General features: G+C 42.3%; 1 protein-coding gene across 2 annotated transcripts in view; it reads left to right on the top strand.

Moving 5' to 3' along the window:
* Positions 1 to 22,984, top strand: part of hp1bp3 (heterochromatin protein 1, binding protein 3) — a 48,174-nt gene that overhangs the window by 3,252 nt on the left and 21,938 nt on the right. Inside the window, exons 3-7 of one of the 2 annotated variants that reach the window (XM_034165856.1) lie at positions 14,688 to 14,859; positions 16,057 to 16,119; positions 16,226 to 16,379; positions 16,476 to 16,619; positions 22,459 to 22,518. In XM_034165856.1, coding sequence (XP_034021747.1) covers positions 14,688 to 14,859; positions 16,057 to 16,119; positions 16,226 to 16,379; positions 16,476 to 16,619; positions 22,459 to 22,518 — 593 coding nt within the window. The remainder of the gene's footprint in view (positions 1 to 14,687; positions 14,860 to 16,056; positions 16,120 to 16,225; positions 16,380 to 16,475; positions 16,620 to 22,458; positions 22,519 to 22,984) is intronic. The other variant, XM_034165857.1, reaches the window with a different exon arrangement.

Genomic DNA, 22,984 nt, shown 5'->3' with positions numbered 1-22,984 from the left:
ATGGAAATGTACATATATAAGCCGCACCGGGCTAAAAGCCGCTGATATCTACTGAACTGATTACGTAGTTTAACTGAACATAACTGAACTGATTACTGTCCAAACGGTGATTGTAGCATAAAAGTGCTGATCCCTAACCCTTTATTCATCGTCCTTCTCCGCACTGAAACCACTGAAGTCATCTTCTTCAGTGTCGGAGTTGAACAGCCTCAGAAGAGCTTCGTCACATACCTTTTCTGTGTCTATCAGTGTTGCTCTCTGTGTCACTGTCATCCCGTGGTGAAGCTGGCTCTGAAGCTGTGGTGCCGTCTTCACGCAGCAGTCCAGCCTTTCGGAACCCATTGGTGATGGTAGATTCCTTCACGCTGCTCCACGCTGTTAGGATCCACTGACAGACATAAGAAAATGATGCCCTTCGCATGCGGCCAGTTTCTGTGAAGGATTTATCACCGCAAGTCATCCAAGCCTCCCATTCACCACGGAGTGCTGCTTTAAATGCTCGATTCACACTGATGTCCAGGGGTTGCAAAAAATTTGTTGTACCTGCAGGAATCGAGTTGGTTCTCTTGATGACTGCTTTCACTGAATCGGTGATGTGGGCCCTCATACTGTCCAAAACAAGCAGCGCTTTTTTCCGGTGAAAAAAATCCTCCTGGGCGCTTTCCGTAGCACTCCGTTAACCAGTCTTTCATTAGACTTTCTAGCATCCATCCTTTCTGGTTGACTTTAACCACAATGTCCTTCGGGAGTTGGTCTTTCGGCAGAGTTTTGCACTTAAAAATTACCATCGGGGGAAGCGTCTTTCCAGATGCGGTGCAGCCCAGGACACAGGTGAAATGTGTCCTCTCGTGTCCGGTGGTTTTCACCATAATGGATGATGCACCTGTCTTGTTTACAGTCCTGATCAGAGGCAGATCAAACGTCAATGGCACTTCATCCATATTTATAATGTTGCCTGGTCCTATGGCGTTCTCCGCAATCTTTGCTTCAACAAACTGTCGGAAATTTGCAACTTTTTCCTGGTAGTCCGGGAGGAGTTGCTGACAGAGAGTTGTCCGCCAGCTGATGGACAGGCTCTTTCTTCTCATGAATCTGAAACACCAGGGCGGTCCTCCGTTAAAATCGTCAATATTCATTTCGCGGGCGATTGATTTGGCTTTCAGCCAGATTTGCACAGTGGATACACCTCAGCCACCTGCTCTCTGAGTGTTAACCCAGTCCTCAAGAACATTTTCAAGTTCAGTCCACCTGCTTTTATGTCCTCTGAAAACCTTTCTAGTCTTTTGGAATTGAATGAGTTCTACCTGCTGCCGTCTCCAGCGCCGAACCATGGATTCATTCACGCCAAGCTTACGTGCAGCAGCTCTATTTCCTTCCTTTACTGCCAGATCGATGGCCTTCAACTTAAATGCGGCATCATATGAACTTTGTGTGGTTTCCATGATGAGGGAGTGTGGGTTTGAAAAAAAACCTTCGTCGTGCCTGCTGCTTGCATGTGCTAAATGAAAATTAGGGCTTTGTTCTTTGATTTCCAACTTTGACTTCCCACCTCTCGTTTTTTTTTTTTTTCTTTCTGCTAAAGCGCCCCCTGGCGGGTGAAGAAAAAACCACAGAAAAGCCGCACCTCAATATAAGCCGCATGTTTCAAAGTGTGGGAAAAAAAGTAGCGGCTTATAGTCTGGAAAATACGGTATTTATTTTATTTTATTACTTCTATTTTGTCATTTGATTTTTAAATGGACAACAATGGAAATAAGTGTTTTTGCTTTCTTGTGTCATGCATGCAATTTTAACGTATATACAATTATATTATGTAGGGATATGAATCGTACAACAACTCACGATTCAATTCGATTCCGATTCTTGGGGTGACGATTGGATTCAGAATCGATTTTCGATTCAAAGAGCTCAGAAATAGTTATATTACTTAAAAAATGTTTGTTTAAGAAAATGCAGCTTTACAAGGTTAATGAAGTGATTCGAGATGTAAATTTACTTATCTGCTTTGCTCGTTCGGAATTGGCTGGCAGTTTAGTGAAGCGCTGGTCAGTAGTCCGCAGAGACCGCTGCTCCCCTCTTTTAGCTCCAGGTGATAGCGTAGCATGTGGGCTTGCGGATTTGAAGTGTTTCCGAAGTACTTGACTTTCATTTTGTAGATTCTACACACTACATAAGTGATGTCAAGCTCCTTTGTACGCAACAAATAATAAAATCCAAAATGCGCCCAAACATTTGCCTTCAGTAAAGACGGTGCTGCCTGAATTAGCTCTTCGTCCACCATGCTAAGCTACAGCCACTGAACTCTGCAGCAGTGTTTAAAGCAAGCCGGACCACCACCACCACCAACCCCCCCACCACCCCCCGCGGGGAGGCTGTAGTACAGAAGCCGTTGCCTGACAAACAGTACACGCAGCGAGTAAGCAAGATTATGTTTAAAAAATGCTTTTAAAAAATCGATTCAGAATTGTAATAAATAAGAATCGCGATTCGATTTTTTTCCGATACCCCTAATATTATGTAAGTAAGTCCCTTCGGCTGCTCCCTTGTTTGCACTCGGGGTTGCCACAGCAAATCCAAGGTGGATCTGCATGTTGAATTGGCACAGGTTTTACGCTGGATGCCCTTCGTGACGCAACTCCACATTACATGGAGAAATGTGGTAGGGCTGGGATTTGAACCCGGAATCTTCTGCACTGAAACCAAGCGCATTAACCACTTGGCCACAACCCCTGCCATTTACAATTATATTATGTACTTACATTTAACTTATTTATAAACCCACGCACAATTTTAATACGTAAATAATCGGCATGTGAATGACATGTTCAACCATCTTCAAGCTGTGTAACAATTCATTTTGTTGTGAACTGCGTGAAATCATGAATGACAAGCGAGAGCTTTTGTCTTTTTGGTACTCAGCCACTAGTAGGTGCTCGCATTTTTCTGATAAAACATGGACGGCATCAAACACGATACACTTTTCACTTATGGTGACAACATGGTGACACTTAACTCACAAAAACCAATTGAACTACAAAAACACAATAAATCAACAACACTAACAACATTTTTAAACTAACACGAACCAACATAACATTTCAAACCCCAGAACCCAGAACTCCCATAATGCATTGCAGCACAATAATTTACAGGTTTAGTCTGGCGATCGCTCCAATTTAGTTTTGCTGAGTATCATCATTATGACATGGCTAGGCATGGGCCAGTATGAGATTTGGACGGTGTGATAACCGTGGGCAAAAATACCATGGTTTTACGTTTTCACTTTATTATGTATAGCTTTAAAATGTGCTTTAACAACATTATGGCTATTTGCATATGAAGAGCGCGTGATTCAGGTGCACTAATTGACGATGTCTACCGCTACAAGCACTATACCACTGATAAATTTAGAAAAAAATACCAAAATAATAGTCACTCTTTTAGACATGTAGCATCTGCCCCGTGGGAAACATGGCTTACTTTCTTAGGGAGAAACATGGCTGGAATAACGTCCGGAACACCGGAAGCTCAATATTGGCCCAGCTTCACCAACAAAGTGCTTGGAATAGATGTATTTGTCCTTCTTGGCGTGTTTGTGAGAGAAATTTCGTCGACCACAAGCACGACTCGAGTCCAGTAGTCCTCCTCCATGGCCTCCCTGAACTCCTCCCAGCCCCGTGTTTTCACCTCTGTGACTGCACAGGCTGCAGCACGCTTGGCCTGCCGGTACCTGTCAGGTGCCTCCCGAGTCCCACCTGCCAACAAAGACAAGTAGGACTCCTTCAGCTTGACGGCATTCCTTACTTCCGGCGTCCACCACTGGGTTCGGGGATTGCCGCCACGACAGGCACCAGAGACCATGCGACCACAGCTATTAGCGGGTGCATTGACAATGGAGGTTGAGAACATGGTCCACTGGAATAGCGACTGAACTGGAATGGCGACTGAGTTGTGGAGCAATGAGCAATGTTATCCCAGCCCGCCGCCTCTCCCTGTGGGCAAAACCAGAAAAGTGGAGCGCCCAGCCCCTCTCCAGGATTTGTAAACAAACTTGCAAATCTGATAATCCGGACCAGTTGTCATGGTAACAGTCTGATATGAGAAAATATCAGACTGGAAGGAAATCAGCCAATCGGAGCAAGCATACAGTTGTCGCCATATAATAATAACAAATATTTTAGTTTTTGTACAGGTGTCTTAACTCAGCTCTAACCTGCTGTGGTCACCAAAATTAAAAAAAAAAAAACAGCTCACTTTTAGTAGTAGACTATTGCTAATACTGGTGTTTTCTCTTCGGACTTGGTGGGAATATTAATTGGTATCGGGGTTCTAGCTCGAAAAAATTTTTAGCGTAGTGGTAATGTCGAGAGAGCGAAGTGACCGAGGAGGGGTATGGTGCGGAAGCGGGGAAGCTTTTGAAAATTCAAGCTAAATATTGGACATTCTAGGGGTACCGAAATGGGAAAAGCCAGGTACGACAGCCCAAGTCCCTTCATCATGTCCAGAAGGCTGGGGAAGTTTGTTGAGTGGGCAATCTCATTCTGGGTTAGCCAGTACATGGCCCTCAGTGAGGCAGTTGAAGTCCGTGGACATTATTAAGTCAAGACTTAAAACCTATTTTGGTCCACTAGGACTCCATGTCTCCAACCTACCCCGGGATCTGGGAGAAGCTCTCACGGAGATGGCTGACAGAGGGTTCCGCCAGTCGTTCCCAGCAATCCCTCACAATACGCTTGGGCCTGCCAGGTCTGACCGGCTTCCACCCCTCCAAGGGATCCGACTCACCACCAGATGGTGATCGATCGACAGCTCAGCCTCTCTCTTCACTCGAGTGTCCGAGACATGTGGCCAAAGGTCAGATGATATGACTACAAAGTCGATTATCGACCTCCGGCTCAGGGTGTCCTCGTGCCACGTGCACTTACGGACACCCTTGTGCTTGAACATGGTGTTTGTGATGGACAAACTGTGGCTAGCACAGAAGTCCAACAACTGAACACCACTTGGGTTCAGGTTGGGGAGGCCATGCTTCCCGCTCACGTGGGAGTTGAAGTCCCCCAGGAGAACAATGGAGTCCAAGGTCGGAGCACTATCTAGTACCCCTCCCAGGGACTCCAAGAAGGTCTGGTATTCTGCACTGCCGCTTGGCCCGTGGGCCGAGACAACAGTGAGAGACCTGTCCCTGACCCGAAGGCGTAGTGACGCGACCCTCTCGTTCACCAGGGTGAACTCCAACACATTGCGACTGAGCTGGGGAGCAATGAGCAATTCTACCCCAGCCCGCCGCCTCTCCCTGCAGGCAACGCCAGAAAAGTGGAGCGCCCAGCCCCTCTCCTGGAGTTGGGTACCAGAGCCCAAACTGTGCGTGGAGGTGAGACTGACTATCTAGTCGGTACCTCTCAACCTCCTGCACAAGCTCATGCTCCTTCCCCCCAGCAGGTGACGTTCCACGTCCCGACAGCCAGAGGCTGTGAGCGCAGGCCGGGCCGCCTGCCCTCGACCGCCACCCAGTCCTAGCTGCACCCAACCCCCATGGCCCCCTCTGCAGGCTGTGAACCCACAGGAGGACGGGCCCACGTTGCTCTTTCGGGCTGCCCTTGGGCTAAGGCCCAACCACCAGGCGCTTGCGCGTGAGCCCTTGCTCCTTGCTCCAGAGAGGGGCCCCAGCTCCGCCGTACTGGGCGACATCTCGGTCCTTGATTTCATACTGGTCATTGGAGCTTCTGAAGTGCCCTTAGTCTGACCCGTCCCCTAGGACAGGGGTGGCCAAGTTCGGTCCTCAAGAGCCACCTTCCTGACACGCTTAGTTGTCTCCCTGCTCCAACACACCTGAATCCAATGAAAGGCTCATTAAAAGTCTGCTAATGAGTCTTTCATTGGATTCAGGTGTGTTGGAGCAGGGAGACAACTAAGCGTGTCAGGAAGGTGGCTCTCGAGGACCGAACTTGGCCACCCCTACCCTAGGACCTGTTTGCCATGGGAGACCCTACCAGGGGCACAAAGCCCTGACAACATAGCTCCTAGGATAATCCAGGTACGCAAACTCCCACACCACGATAAGGTGGCACTTTGAGGGGGGGAGCCCCACCCCCCAACCAAAAAAAAAAATAGTAATTATCACCCCCTCATGGCATATTCGTGACTGCTGATGGAAGCCGCCATTTACTACTTTTGGACTTATTAATTACACATATTGGTTTGGAAGGGTTGACTCACCTTTTTTTCTGTTACATGTTGGGATGTGTATTAAAAATTCTGTCCCATACCAATATAAAATCTGACTGAATTCAGAAAGAACATAAAAACCCTTTAAAATGACACCAAAATCATGATTATCTTAAGTATTAACGAAGTTATGGGCATTTTTGTGCTGAGAATCAAGCTTGTTTTCCTGGCCTTAATGAATAGATGAAACAATAGGACCTTTGTGAGTTGAACTTCTTCCTTCATATTTTTTCACATAACTTCTTTAATATTCAAGATATCTCCATGAAATTTTCAGGAATGATGGATTACCACCTCTCCTTCATTCTCCTTCATTTTAAATGGTATACCATCTCAACAGTGGCAGTCACTGGATTTTGGCAGTTGACCAGAATCTTTGTGAAATGGCCAATCCTTCTGAAATTCAGCAGAAATGAAGAGAAATATTTACTCTTCATTCTCAATACATTGATTTTTAAGCCCTATTCTTCCTTCCGGTACAATTTAAGTGACTTTGACGAAGCAAAAACAAGAAATCGGGTAACTTCTCTCTCCAATTCCCTGTGACGAAAATTCAAACACAAGGTTGGAGCTGGGTAATTCTACGTCATTGACCTAGAAATAGATCAGGATATCCCGCTAACAGCAACGCAAATCACAGGGAACGCCACTCCCGGAACCAACCTAATCGAGGCGCTGGCCTACTTGTCCACATCCCTACTTTTTTGTTTTTACTCCATTTCATGTTGAGAGACAACAAGAAACCTGATGTCTGTTATGATAATAATTGAACTAAAGCTGTAGGGAATATATTAACGGATTATTAACCTCACTTGCTCAGTCTGTATGGGAAAATATCAGACCTTGGTCTTTTTTTGCACAAACCGAGAGCACACGAGTTCGTTTATTATATGGGTGTTCTGAGCTGTTTTCATCTTGTTGGTCTTCATTTTGCATGTCCACTTCGAGTTCGTTCACTATTAATTCTGCCAATTCAAACTCGTAATAAAATTCGCTCTGAGAATGGTTTTCTTCCTCGCTCATAATTTCTTAGCTTTTTGTTTTGTTTTATTTAACGCTGTAAAAATTGTAAACAAAATTGCAAATCTGATAATCTGGACCAATTGTCATGGTACTGTCTAATATGAGAAAATATCAGACCGGTAGGAAATCAGCCAATCGGAGCGAGCATACAGTTGTAGCCATATAATAATAACAAATATTTTAGTTTTTGTACAGCTGTCTTAACTCAGCTCTAATCTGCTGTTGTCACCAAACAAAACAAAACAAAAAAAAAACAAACCAGTGCACTTTTAGTAGACTATTGTTTATATTGGTGTTTTCCCTTCAGACTTGGTTGGAATATTAATTGCTATTGAGAGGTGATTTGGATTTTTGGAGTAGTTTGGTCAAACGTCGGTGAAAACATGGACTGAAAAACATTTATTTATTGTATATCTCAAAAACCAAGAAGCCGATTTGTATGATCTAAAGTATATATTGATCAGCAAAATTTTTGTGATTGATTGGCATGAATAACTTAATGAAGTCATTGGTCCTGATATAGCGTCTGAGTGCACCTGAAGAATCTAAGGCAGTTGCATCGCCATTTTTATCCAGATTCAGCATCTCGTTTCGGGATTTGACTTCGACACTAACATATGCCTAATATGACATGAAGTCAAACCAGGTTAACACCTTCAACAAAAATTATTTATTGTCTGTGTATGAAATTAAGGAGTGCTGCTCTGGGTCCCACTACACTGCAATGTGTATTTGAAGTTTATAGTTATTAATAATTAATGAGATGTGCTGTAATGAGATTGAAACTTAAAAGTTTCATCACATTTCCTCAACAGTACGTTGAGTCTTGTTCTCACAGTGGGGTAATAATTTACATGCCCAGTGTCTGTGGCAGACATTGACATTTGCTTGCTGTCTTCTCTCTACTCATTAAACTTTTTTGTGCGGTCAAGGAGCTAGACGGGCTAGTTTTGCAAGCTTCTTTGTAATTTATATGAAATCACACAAAAACACAGTTCCAAATGTAAACAGTTCTTTTCTTCCCATCTGCTCCAAATCGCTTGCCAAAATCAGGCATTGACATTAAGCTTTTTAGTGTACTTGTCCATAGGACAAGTAACCCTGGTGGTTTACTTGTCCTATAGGAAAAGCTGGTTGTCCCGACAAGCGAGCACCGCAGGCGCGAGCTACGTGAAGTGTGCCAAAGGCACGCGATACATACGCCAATGGCGTGTGTCACCTAGGGGTGTCTGGGGGCTTGCTACTGTGGAAGTACTGAAATTACACTTTTTCATAAATTGCTTCTCTCCTGTGTGTGGTAAAATTGAATTTCCAAAAAATAAATTTTATTGCATGCGTAGCCTCTAGCCTTTTAATCTGTTAACCAAGACATAGCTCATAATGTTTCTCTCCTGCGATTGTTCATAATTGGGGAAAAAGGGTTAGGGTTAAAATAATTGGTAAATGCCAATATGCATCTGCTTCTCTTATGTGTGTTTTCTGAATTCATCACTGTTCAATGCATGATCATTTGCCAGTATGTATTTTATAAAGCAAATCAAACTATTTTATTTCAACATTTAAAAATGCCTTACTGGTCTGCAGTTGAAGGAAAATCCCGACAGACATGGCAGTATATTGTGTTGTCCTCTTCCTTGTGCCCCAGCCACGGATAATCCTGTGTCCAGCTACTCACAAACGTCCTCTCTCTTCATACCTCTTCTTTGAAGCTTCTACACTTGCAGGGGTTGATGCTTTGCGTTTGGTGTTTTCCCTGGTATCTGGCCCAGTTTAGGAGGTTTTAGAAAAGACATTCTATTCAATATATTCTTCAAAAGGCATGTTGATCAATGCAATGTTCATTATCTAATGTTTCCCGCCACAGCATCTCGCAAGATCCTACGAACGCACACTCCATACAGTGGTCTTGTGCACACATGATAGAGTTCTCCCCAGAAATTTTTAGTGTAGCGGTGCTGTTGGCAATTATCACCCGAGGCGGTGCGTGTTGCGATTCATTTTGACTGGTTTTAGATGCATTGAAAGCAAGAATAAGAGAGAAAAAATTTACACTTATGTTGTAATGTCAAAAGTTCTTTTTTGTATTTTTCTGTCTGTTAAGAAAATAAATGACATTGAAAAGTTTAAAAACACATTAATATTTGATGGACATAACATTTGCTGTCTTCTTTGTTGGGGTTTTTCTGTAATTATTGTATGGCTTTGCCCTGCAATATAAAGTGCCTTGGGGCAACTGTTGTGATTTGGCGCTATATAAGTAAAATTGATTTGATTTTGATTTCTTTAAAAATGACACACTGTACCTTTAGTCCAGTAAAAGTCCAGGAGTTTTTCCTGTCATGTTGACAGTTTAGCTTTTTTTTTCCAACATTTTTGAGTGGAATTGCATACTTATTAAAAAAAATTATAATATATATAAAACTAGGGCTGAAACGATTAGTCGAGTAATTCTATTACAAAAAATGTTCGAGGGAAATTCTGTGCCTCGAAGTTTCGTTTAACGTTGTAGTACATATGCCAGGCCTGTGTGTGGCGCTGTAATGCCCCCAGAAAAACGTAGTAGTAGAGCAAGCGCTAATCAAATTAGCACAAAAGCTACAGCTTTCCAACGCGACAAACAGAGTGAAATAAAGCCTTTTAGGAAAAAGACGGTCCACGCTGATCATCTGAAATAGCTTACTGTGCATTTAAAGCAAAGCAGTATTGTTTTTTTTTTTTTTTTTTTTACGGTTTCGTCCGCTAGCCGGTCTACGCGCAGAGGCCGGCTGCTGCCTCTCTCTGCCCGGTGTGAGCGGCTCAGCACTGCCCTCACACAGCTCCGTCCCGGCCAGTCTCTAGAAGAAGTCCGCACTTTCTTATGTGTGACTCGCAATGAGTGTTTCGCTTTTTAATTTTCGCTTTTTTGGGCAACACACAATGCTTCACAAACACGGGAACTCAAATAAAATGATGATGATAATAATACATAAACCAGTGACTGCGAGGCTGCATGTTCAACCTCCCGCAGAAAATGAAATGCATTGGCTGAATCGCAGAGAGTGTTAAAAAAATTAATGCAGGGACCCAGTCCACCACCTTAATAAATAAATAAATGAATAAAAATGGTTAAATTTTACAAGTTGGGGAAAACAAAAAAACAGAAAGCCACATCCCATCGCCATTTCAGCAAAATGTCAAGCCTTGACTGAGCTCCTGACACCAAGAAAGATCCAAAACTTGTAAAGATGTGAAAAAATAAATAATTACCCAGAAAAACAGAAAGGTATACACTAAATTTGACAGTCTCCGTGATGACACAGTGACACTGTGCCATTACTTAGGAAGAGCCCTGGACTGTTAATGTTTTAAAACGCAAAAGTACTTTTTATCCGATTACTCGATTAATTGCCAGAATAATCGATAACAATAATCGATAGCTGCAGCCCTATATAAAACCCCTAATTGTCTTGTTTGAACAAGAGCTAAATCTGGACTGATTTCATTGTCAAATCAGAATCAAATTTATTGCCAAGTAAATTCTCACATACAAGTAATTTGATCTGGGGTCACTGGTGCATAAACAATAATAAAAAGAAAATGAAAAAAATAGTTCTGGAAGAAGTAAAGGAGTAAATCTGCTCTTTTAAAGATGAATGCTGGATGAAAAAAAAAAATTTCTGAATCAGTTTTTCACACTTTACTGTTTCACTGAGGCTGTGTGGTGAAGAGGATCGTTTATTAAAATTGTTTCGCTGCTTTTTTACGTCTAATAACGCCTCCCTCTCTCCCTCTTTCTCTCTTTTTTCTCTCCCTCTCTTTCTCTCTCTCCCTCTCTCTTCTTTCTCTCTCTCTCCCTCTCTCCTTTCTCTCCCTCTTCTTTCTCTTTCTCTCCTCTCTCCTTTCTCTCTGTCTCTCTTCTCTCTCTCTGTCTCTCCTCCCTCTCTTCTCTCTCTCTCCTCCCTCTCTTCTTTCTCTCTCTCCTCTTTTTCTCTCTCCCTCTCTCTTCTTTCTCTCTCCCTCGCTCTCCTTTCTCTTTCTCCTCTCTTCTTTCTCTCTGAGGGAACGAGAGTCTCGTCACTCTCAGACCGTATTTGAGTAAATTTTGGAAACATGAAGGCTTTCAACTGTAAAATAAAGCCTATAAATGAATTTCTGGAGCTATACAAGCAGAAGAAGCTCGTTTTATCTGAAGACTTTGAGTTTTTTTCCGCTGCAGCGCTGCTGAGCTCTCTGTCTGCGGGGGAGGGGCGGTTAACAAAACTACTTGATAGCACGGCAGAGTGTGATGGCGCTGTCAGAACACTGGGGCGCGGCGCCGTTGTGCCATTGCCTGGGGAGAACTCTGTGTTATCATGTTTTCCGATTGTCCGCTGCGTGGAGAGTGGCAGGAAAAACCGAAGACGCTTTCTCGCGAAGTGCGAGAAGAATTTGAACGTTTTAAACCAAAACAAAAAATGCCACTTGTCCGGTCGGACAATGATTTAGAGCTATTACTTGTCCGATCACATTTTACACTTGTCCCGGACAATCAGACAAGTGTTAATGTCGATGGTAGAAAATGAGTAGGGATCTTAAAGTCGCATCACGTAAACAAAGATTCCCTGTGAAATACAGACAGTTGCCCAGTTCCGGATCACCTTGTTTAAAGTCCCGCTATACAGAGCCATAATGCAACTGAATGTCCTTTAATTGTGTATTGTTGTATTGGGTATTTGGATGTTATCTAGCTGAAAAAGTCAGGATGGTGTAGCCCTTCTACTTAAAGTGTGAAGCCACATTATGTGTGGCGCAAATACAACCCCTGGCAAAAATTATGGAATCACCGGCCTCGGAGGATGTTCATTCAGTTGTTTAATTTTGTAGAAAAAAAGCAGATCACAGACATGACACAAAACTAAAGTCATTTCAAATGGCAACTTTCTGGCTTTAAGAAACACTATAAGAAATCAAGAAAAAAGATTGTGGCAGTCAGTAACGGTTACTTTTTTAGACCAAGCAGAGGAAAAAAATATGGACTCACTCAATTCTGAGGAAAAAATTATGGAATCACCCTGTAAATTTTCATCCCCAAAACTAACACCTGCATCAAATCAGATCTGCTCGTTGACATTGACCCTGTGCCATGACATTGACCCTATGTGTCTTCTTGCAAGGAATGTTTTTGCTCTATGGCAAGATGCATTATCATCTTGAAAAATGATTTCATCATCCCCAAACATCCTTTCAATTGTCCAAAATATCAACGTAAACTTGTGCATTTATTGATGATGTAATGACAGCCATCTCCCCAGTGCCTTTACCTGACATGCAACCCCATATCATCAATGACTGTGGAAATTTACATGTTCTCTTCAGGCAGTCATCTTTATAAATCTCATTGGAATGGCACCAAACAAAAGTTCCAGCATCATCACCTTGCCCAATGCAGATTCGAGATTCATCACTGAATATGACTTTCATCCACAGTCCACGATTGCTTTTCCTTAGCCCATTGTAACCTTGTTTTTTTTCTGTTTAGGTGTTAATGATGGCTTTTGTTTAGCTTTTCTGTATGTAAATCCCATTTCCATTAGGTGGTTTCTTACAGTTCGGTCACAGACGTTGACTCCAGTTTCCTCCCATTCGTTCATTTGTTTTGTTGTGCATTTTTCGATTTTTGAGACATATTGCTTTAAGTTTTCTGTTTTGACGCTTTGATGTCTTCCTTGGTCTACCAGTATGTTTGCCTTTAACAACCTTCCCATGTTGTTTGTATTTGGTCCAGAGTTTAGACACAGCTGACTGTGAACAACCAACATCTTTTGCAGCATTGCATGATGATTTACTCTCTTTTAAGAGTTTGATAATCCTCTCCTTTGTTTCAATTGACATATCTCGTGTTGGAGCCATGATTCAAGTCAGTCCACTTGGTGCAACAGTTCTCCAAGGTGTGTTCACTCCTTTTTAGATGCAGACTAACGAGCAGATCTGATATGATGCAGGTGTTAGTTTTGGGGATGAAAATTTACAGGGTGATTCCATAATTTATTCCTCAGAATTGAGTGAGTCCATTTTTTTCTTCCTCTGCTTGGTCTAAAAAAGTAACCATTACTGACTGCCACAATCTTTTTTCTTGATTTCTTATAGTGTTTCTTAAAGCCAGAAAGTTGCCATTTGAAATGACTTTAGTTTTGTGTCATGTCTGTGATCTGCTTTTTTTCTACAAAATGAAACAACTGAATGAACATCCTCCGAGGCCGGTGATTCCATAATTTTTGCCAGGGGTTGTATTTGCCGGAAATGGATCACTTTGCCGGTTCTGGATCACGACACTGTGTCACTTTGGGGGCATTCCTGGCATCTGGCTGGAGCCCTTCTAATGCAGAATGATACACACTGTGCCTGAGAATGTGTTTTGAACACAAAATGATATAAATTATACTTATTAAATGAGAATGTATTAGTTTCGAAAGGCACTGTTATAGTTTTTATGAGCAAAAAATGAAGTGTGGAGGTGAGATTTCTCCCAAATTAAAAAGTAAAAGCCCCCACATTCATGCCCATTCATGATGTTGAGATGACCCCCAAAGTCCACAAGGCTCACAAGTACAGACACGAGGCTACTGCTTCAGTGATCCACAACCGGCAAATTTTCGCGATGGAGATAAATACGTGTAGCAATTAAACAGCAAGACATAACACGTTGACATTTTCTACCCAAGTAAGTAAGTATTTTCCCACTCTAAAACCAAAAACACAGAATGGCTAACTCACCTTTGCTACGTTTTAGAGATCGTTACTTTCAAACTTGCAGGAATGAGTGAGTCAGAAAAAGCGCACACACCACAGACACCGGGATGTTTTGATTCCTCTGCTGTTCACAAGGTTGGCTGGATCCAGTCGAGTTTGTGGTCGTTTGTAGACAAAACATCAGTCTTTCCATTGGTACCAAGTATTGGCTTATTTGCGCTGATTAAGAGAAACAGCGGCGCAAATACTACAGCAGTGATCCGGAACTGGGCAAGTGACTGTACTAATTCTGAGCTTTTCAGACAGCAGCAATTCTTTATTCATTTACTACTATGAGCAACAGTTTGGTCGCCATGTCTCACAGCAGTGTGTACTCAAAGCATTTACAGTTAATAGAATAGTACAATAGAATTTCACCAAAGAGCTCTAGTTTTGAATAATTGCCTCATTTGCCATTTCATTTCAAAGATATGTACGTTAAAGAAGAATACGAACTTTCAGAAATGACTTGGTGATGGTAAAATGTTTTCTGCACCAACGTGATGTTCTCTCGCGCTCGCTCTCTCTCTCTCTCTCTCTCTGTGTGTGTGTGTTTATATATAATTTCAAGTTTATTGTCAGCAGATGTGTTAATCAGTTTGAGGTTATAGAATGAAAACTCTGTGTTGGAAAAGATCCACAGAGCTGTCCAGCTAAAATGACAAAGCTGATGATCCTCGTCTTCTCCTCAGAGCCTGATACCGCCACAGAGGAGACGCCTTCGGCCGATGAGGAGCATGCCGCCTCTTCTGCGGCCGCGGGCAAGGGAGAGAAGGGCGAATCCTCAGGGGACGCCGAGCCCGAGCAGAACGGAGAGAAGAACGACGAAGAAGCAAAGAAGGATGGAGACGACGCGGAGAAGGAGTGAGTTTCACATCGCCACAGGGCCTAATGTGCGACTTTCAGAATGAACACTGCGATATTTCACTCTGATGGCACTTTTATCTGTTTTTATTATCCTTACCTCTGCTGGATGACAGTAGATTGACTTTCTCACGGTTGCAGTGCTACATTTCCAAAAGCTGTGATCTGTCACAGCCAGTAGTTCCAGTTATTAACGTTACCGTCCTCGCGTAACAGATTTAGAGTGAAATTGCATCATAGGCGTCCTAATAACACACATTTGTGGCCAAGACGTTGCTAAAACCAAAATGGCATCTCTAAGAAATGATCTTTTTCTGTCTCTGTTGCTTGAAATGGAAAGGAGCTCCTGCTTGTTGCTCCTCCCTCTGGAAAGGGGGCGCTGTCCGTCCCTCTTGCTGAGAATTAGGTTGTGTTGAATAGAATTAGCCCAAGTGCTTCTTCAAGGACTCTTTGGGTGCCGTATTCTAACTACACCTCGCTCGTGGGTAAGGTCAAAAGCGTTTAAAATGAGTTGTTTTTAGGCCTAAATTTTTGCAGTTTGTCGATGTCCAAACGCATGTATCATGTTATTAACAAAGGTAGAGCATGTAGCAGCTAACTATAGCAGTTAGCACATTTATTGAGCTACAGTTGTTTACACCGTGGCGGTGGTTTATTTCCTGTATATGTTTTAAAAATTCTGGTCTCTGCTGTGTTGAAAAAACGTTTTGAAACTGATATTAGACTAACCACAGTGCCTTTTAACCCACCGCAGTATGGTAGCATAAACTAAACCAACCTTACGATTTTAATCATTTAAACAAATGTAATAACAGTAGCTGTGATCCTTTTTGTAGTTTTATTCAGCTGCGGGTTATATCAAGTTCTTACAGGTTTATTAAAGCTAACCTTTGTTTGCGCTACCTGTGCAAACTCCGTGTAAACAGAAAGTGTTATTTGTATTGTGATGAACTATCATCGTTTCCAAGCTTGTATGTCCACACTAACGCAATGATGAGCTCAACCTCAATTTCTCCTTATAGCTTGACAACAAGATGTCAACACATTGCTAATTATGCGTTAAAAAAACACACAAACGTTCTTCACATAGTATGCTAGCATAGTGCTGTAGTTAGGGTCAAATTACTGTGATGATCAGTAAAGCCAGATGTTCTGAAACTTCGTTTTGTCTTTCCCGGCGGTGACAAACGGACAAAGTGAGAAATGCAAGGACTGCGCCGCTGGACAGTGTGCAACACACTGCTATGTTCTCCTACTAAGGTGAGGATGCGATAAAGATAAGGGTGACAACAATCACAGTGAAATATCGCTTTGAAAGAAATGACCCGCCTCGTTGATCATTGTATTTCACTCCTTTTGGCGTTAGGTTGAAAGATGGCTACAAGTCCAAGAAAAAAGCCAAGAAGGTGAAAAGGACAATTCCTGCATGGGCTAGCGTCACTACGAACAGAAAGATCCCTGTTACCAACTTTGCAGGCACTCAGAACAAAGTGGACAATATGCTCATCGAAGCTATTATGGTGTGTAAACGCTCTGAAGAAAGGCTCACAGTCGTGTTCTTGTGCAAAGACCTCGTTAACCATCTGTGCAACATTTATTTTTCTTCTTGTTTGCAGTCTTGCAATGAAAAGTCAGGGCTTTCCTACCAGTCTGTCCTGAAATATATTGTGAAAAATAACCCCGGCGTGGAACTAAACAAGAAGAAATTCTTCATCAAGAAAGCACTGAAGAAACACTTGGAGAAAGGAACCATCAAACAAGTAAATACATCTGTTTATCTGCGAGGAAACGCAAAGCTGAATTTGTTTTCAGTGTTGATGTACAAAGAAATGTTTGTGTGAGAGGCGGCGTGCGAACGTACAACATAGATGCGGCCAAATTTGTGTTGAACCTCAGTGCAATGGTGAGGAAAATATGGAGCATTATTTTAAATGTTATTGAGCTGAAGAAGGCGTAGTCCGTAGGTTATTTCTTATTTGTATGAAAGAGTTATGAGGGTCCAATACGATTATGTAAGTAACAGCCAGATACAAAGCGAAACTGTTACGAGAATAATCCTTCTGTTATTGCTGCACCAAATGGTTTTCGTTTGCAGTAAGTAGTCTGTAAAAAAAAAAAAAATGGCGACGTACATGGACGTGCATTTAAAGCAACTTGCTGTTGATGACTTTCTCACGGCGGATGGTTGGTTGTGCACATGTCAGCATTTGTTGGTGGTGTTGCGATGTCTATGGCAATGTCTGTGTGGGCATCAGTACAGTTAGAAGGTGGGTGAGGAGTTTGAGGGAGTGGACAAATTCAAAGTCGTCATCTCTTCAGTGGGAAAAGTCTTGACTCTTTTTCTTTGGGACTGCGATGGCATAGTCCTCACAGAATTTTGGGAATATGGCCACACTTTCAACTCGGCTCTATGTGAAGAGTCAGCAAAAGCTACCTGCATAGTTGTGCAATTCTTCAGCATGACTATGCTCATCCACACATGGGTCAGCAAGCACAGGATGCATTGCAGAGGCCAAGTTTTACAAGCTTTCTCCACATCTGCCCAACAGTCCATATGTCAAGACCTGTCTTTTTTCCCGAATTGAAGCTGAAGGGACACTTTCATACATGACACAGACGAGCAACAAGCTCCGCGTCACTTATGCTGACAGAAGACGCCTGATTTTCTTCACCATTGTGTGGAAATGGAAGGTGACTTCATGCAAAACTAATGACACTGTCTGATAGAGAACATTCCAGAGTTTTGAGCAGATATGTGATTCATATGTGTATCTTGCTTGTTGAAACAATTGCGTAGGAGGCAGAACTTTTCAGCCAACTCGTGTAATATTCTAACAACATTCACTGATGTGAGATTAAAAAAGTAATGTTTGACAGTTAGGATGAATGTATATACTGTTCACCTTTTGCGAATTGCGGCTTAATTATGGTAGCATCTCACTGGACTGTGACTGTTGGCCACTAATTACAAACAGCATTTGCGAGGGCGTTTTCTGGAAATGTTCATGGCGGTTCTCTGTTTCCTTGTGTGAGTCGCAGGCAGTGCCGCCATTCCACACATGCTCATCATCCACTGCACGTTGGGCACCAACTCCCTGGGGGGCACCAAAAAAAATCAGCGGATAAAAGTGTCAAAACCGTGCGCCTGTCTCTGTCCTCTCCAACAGGAGAGGACAGAGACAGGAGGGCGCACGAAGAACTGCAGCATCCAGGTGGTAACTAGCGGCTGAGAAATCCAGAAAATCAGGTGCAAAGTGCAGCTGTCAGACACTGACACAGTCCGTGTCACCCACAGGAGCAAGCGTGGCTGCACAGCCATGACACACGCTGGCACGCTGCCTTGCATTGCCCTGCGCCCCCAGAGCTCCCATCTCCAGCTTGCAGTTTACTCCTTAAGCGAGCTCACCTCCAGCAGCACCTGTCCCTGTCACACAGGGGACTAAATCTGACTCTTGCTCCTGTCTGCTAAAGGACAGACCCGCAACTCTGTTCTTTTCGAGACTTTACTCACTGGATTACGCATCTGTCCTCGCAGCCATGTATCTTGCTAGGGGTCAACAAGGTCGCCTGGAGTTGCTTATCTCTTATGCATGGGCACACTTTCACCTGTTTCTCTCCCTGTCGCGGACATGCAGCACTTAAAAGCACTGACTTCTCCCCTTTGCTCCCCCACCAACACAGCGCCTGCTGGACTCTCCACCATGTTCTGGACAGATGTGCGAGGTTAATAAATGCAAATGTTTTCAGTACGTAATATACATAATGAATGTTACTTACTGAAGAAATTTGCACATTATCACTTACATCAGGGGTTTTCAAAGTGTGGGAGAGTGAGCCCCCCCTCAGAGAACAAATGAATAGCTACCCCCCCCCCCAATGACACACATACACACAATTTCAACGTCTTTGTGTGTTTCTTTGTGTTTCTTTTTATTCTTTTACACATCATAAACACATTGTAAAAGTATTTGTGCAATTTTCATCAAGATTTAGCTATATTTGTAAACTGTTGTTATATTCTGTACATGCTCCTACAACATGCATTCAAAAGCCACATGTTGTGCCATCCTGCATGAGATCACAAGAGAAATTTAACAGTTGTTTCAGGTCCAAATTTAGTCCAAAGAATGCACCACAGGGCACTTATATTCTCAATACCCCCCCCCCCCCTTTAGTTTTCCAAATGCCTACAGCATTCGGGGTAACTTTTGCTGTCTTGAAAATTATAGATGAATCACATTGCTGTCCTTTTTTTTTTTTTTTTTTTTTTTTTTTTTCTCCTAAGCATCCATGTGTTTTGTAATTTGTCTGCAGCATGGCCCAATGGTTAATGTGCTTGTAATGTAGAGTTACACATTTAATTCAAAGGGATTCATAAAATGTTGCATTTGTCATTTAGCGATTATAGCCATTTTTATTTTATTAGAGTCCATAATAAGGGTTGCTGTCCAAATACTTGTGGACCTGGCTGCAAATTTGATAAGGTCACCTGGGAATCTATATATTAAAAGTGAAGTGGCCTCTGTGCAGGGCTGTACGCTTAGCTTTTTCACTAGGTGCACAGGTGCTCCTAAATGAAAAAATTTAGGAGCACAGATAAAAATTTAGGAGCACTGTGAAATTTCTTGATACAATTTTATTATTAACGCAAAGACACATACTGTACAGAGTACCTTTTCCACACACATGCACATTTTATATGATTCTATTGTTGTATTTATTTCATTGTTTTTTACTTCTTTTTCTATCGTTATTTACATCATTGCTTTTGTCCATTACTTTTTGCTGTGTATTTCTATTATTTTTATTTGCAAAACATCATGCTATACTCATGCACTAGCCACGGAAAGATCTTAACCCAGTCTGATCTGAATTTAGGAACTTTGCTAGTAGTTCTAGTTTCACTGCCTGTTGCCCTCTCCTCCTGATCCTCCTCACCATTTTCCTCATCTCCCCAGGTTCCCTCCCCTGGTTCCTTGGGTTTCCTTTGAAAGTACGACAAAATCATTTTCTACTCTCCTCACACACCTTTCGTTGTAAATGTAGCTGCTATTCTAGTGCTCGCTTATCTGACTGCACGAGCTAGTTGCAAGCCAAGACTCAGAGCGTAGTGAATCAGTGCAGCTTGTGCGTCACCGCGTCATCACAAGAGGTCTTCATTTCCCCACTCGGTCACATTTTACAAGGGAAGGATAAAAAAAGGAAATATTAAGTTGTAGACTCTTGTCGATTTGTACAGATGTGGGAATGGTTTTCTCTATGGGATATACAGTGGTCCCTCGTTTATTGCGGGAGTTACGTTCTAAAATAGCCCGCGATAGGCAAAATCCACAAAGTGGCCAGCGTTATTTTTTTACAATTATTATAGACGTTTTAAAGCTGTAAAACCCCTCACTACACACTTTATACACTTTTCTCAATCAGACATGAACATTTTCTCACTTTTCTCTTGTGTGTAAACACTCTCAAAGTTCAAACCTGAGTAGAAAAATAAGACCAACCTGTTTTCAGGCCCAAACATTTGTTTGAGAAATAAAAATAGAACATTTTCCTATAAATAATTATGATGGCTTTTAGAACTAGCAAATTTAATTTTAAAGATCAACGTACGAGGTTGGACACATAAGAAATTATTAATAGTGACTGACCAGTATTTCACAGTTCCTTTGATCGCGCCTCTTCGTCCTGGTGCCACTGCGCTGTCACGTCTTTTTCCACTGACACTCACCTCGCTGCAGGTGTCTTTTTCCGAGTGTAGAACACAGTTATGGGTAGTTGTTGGTAGGGCTGTCACGATTAGGAATTTCTGGAGACGATTAATTGTCAGACAAATAATTGCGATTGACGAATATATTGTCTATTTTTTTTTTCTTTTCCCCCCTTCTTTATATTCTCCTCATCAGTCACGTTTTGTGCTTAAACACTGCTTTAACCTCAAGATTGAACAAATCCTTTGGAAAATAACAGCTGTTAAAGTTCAGAGTTCTAACCTGCTTTTTGTGATCTGTACGTCTGAACATCACCACAGCTTCTCCATGTCAGGTTTTTTTTTTTTCTTGTGGCTCAGTTCATTCATATATTCTCATTTTTTAAATATGTTTTTAAAGCCATTTGACCGTTTATTTCATCTCATGATCTCATAAATTCAGCATACGACGCGCACATGGTGTGAACAGGATGGTAACGGCAGAATCACACCTTTAGAGAAAGTTCAGACAGAAGTAAAAGCAGCTTCACGTTTTGGGTTTTTCTTTTTTTTAACTTGTTCACTCGGGTTAAAATCCTCTCTGTTCCGCACTCGATGAGCACTGATGGTTCTCAGACTGTAACGTGTCGCGCCTGCATTCACGAATCTCCCTCACGCACCCCCTCCCTCCCAGTCTGCAGCCCGTTGACTCCGTGCGCGCGCGCACAGACACACACACCGACAGCTCCGCATTTTAGACGGCTTTTGAAGAAGACGGCCACTGTTTTAATCGGCCGTCTTATCCAAACGGCAGGACGGATCGCTCTTCAGCCTCCATGTTATTGTCCCGCCTTAAGACAAGAGCAAGGCTGCAGCACAATGACGCTTAGATTCTGAGTCGTTTTATGCTTTGTGGATAAAATAAATAATTCACGGTAATCGCGAATATGAAAAATAATCGCGATTGACGAATATTGTAATAATTGTGACAGCCCTAGTTGTTGGCGCTGTTTTTTCTTCTGGGCGAGAAGATTCTTATAAACAGACACGCAGAACACAATGCGCGTGCTCTCCCTTCGCGGAGTCTCGACCGGCTGCTTGATGAGGCCGCAGAACACAATGCACTGTAAAAAAAAAAGCATGTAAAATTGGACTAAAAAAATCCGCGAAACAGCGAGGCCGCGAAAGGTGAACCGCGTTATAGCGAGGGACCACTGTATTTATTTTAGGAACAAAATGCGAATGAAAGGGTTGAAATACATTCTCACACACGTACGCCCGTTTTTTTTTTGTTTTGTTTTTTTTTTTTTCCCCTCGCTCAAATTTTAGGCGCAATATGCGAGCAAAACGCTCGCACTGTACAGCCCTGCACACTATGTATGTGTGTGTTTAACTTCGATCATGGAGAAACTGGGGAGAGCTGACATTTGCAATTTGGTATATAAACATACCAATTTGTATTTGTATTTTGGGTCAAGGATGAACACCAGGAAAATGGAAAGTTGGAGAAATTAGGGATGCTAGGTAACAACAGTGAACAATGGACATGGATATCACCATTAGTCAGTCCCTGGTAACCAAGCAAGCTCTGAACAAAGGAAATATTTCAGCCTCATCAGTTGTAAAACATGAAATCAGATAAATAAAATTATTCACAAAACCATCTCATTTTAATTTCCTGCACTTTCACTTAGTCATTTAGAGTCTTTGCTTAATTTATTACCACCCTTGAAAAATGTCGGCTACCTATTTTATGAACACTACACAGCCTAGAACCTGTGCATCTCTGCGGGCAACACGCTAGTCTTAGATTAATCTAACGCTTCCGTGAAACATTTAATTGTGGGTTCCAAACAGAGATGTGATGCCAAAGGATGCGGGAAAGTACTAAGCTTTTTCTCCTTCTCTCTTAGGTCAAGGGTCAAGGCCTTAAAGGAACCTTTGCCATCGGAAAGCAGCCTGTTGCGACTAAGGTATGTTGCAGTGGAAATAAGAAGTCATATACCTGGTACTTAATCCGTTTCTGGTGGAAATGGAAAATGACCTTTTGTTTATTTAAAAAAAAAAAAAAAACTCTTTCCAAATGGAAAAAGTGATCTGAGTAGAATTCTTTTTCCAAAGCAAAGAAAGTCTGTGCATCTCCTTAAGAGTCAGGGCCCGTATTTACGAAGCAACTCAAAGCCCTCTCATAGAATTCCTAATTTAGCCTAAAAATTCCTTGCAAGGAATCTTAAGGTGCTCTGACACTTGCACGCACATCGTCGTGACGATCCCACCTGCTGTTCCCAACTGAATGCGATGCTTTGTTCCACTGGATGCCCCGCATTGTGAGCTGGATGCTGCGTATATAAAATAATTATTTTGTAGCAGATTAATCATTTTTTCCTCAGAGTTGGCTGTTGAAAATGCCTCTAATGGCTTCCGGAATCACAGAGGGCC

Source organism: Thalassophryne amazonica, chromosome 3 (assembly GCF_902500255.1).
Source record: "Thalassophryne amazonica chromosome 3, fThaAma1.1, whole genome shotgun sequence".
Lineage (NCBI taxonomy): Eukaryota > Metazoa > Chordata > Actinopteri > Batrachoidiformes > Batrachoididae > Thalassophryne > Thalassophryne amazonica.
The sequence above is the reverse complement of the archived record's forward strand: the minus strand, read 5'-3'. Positions and strand labels throughout refer to the sequence as shown.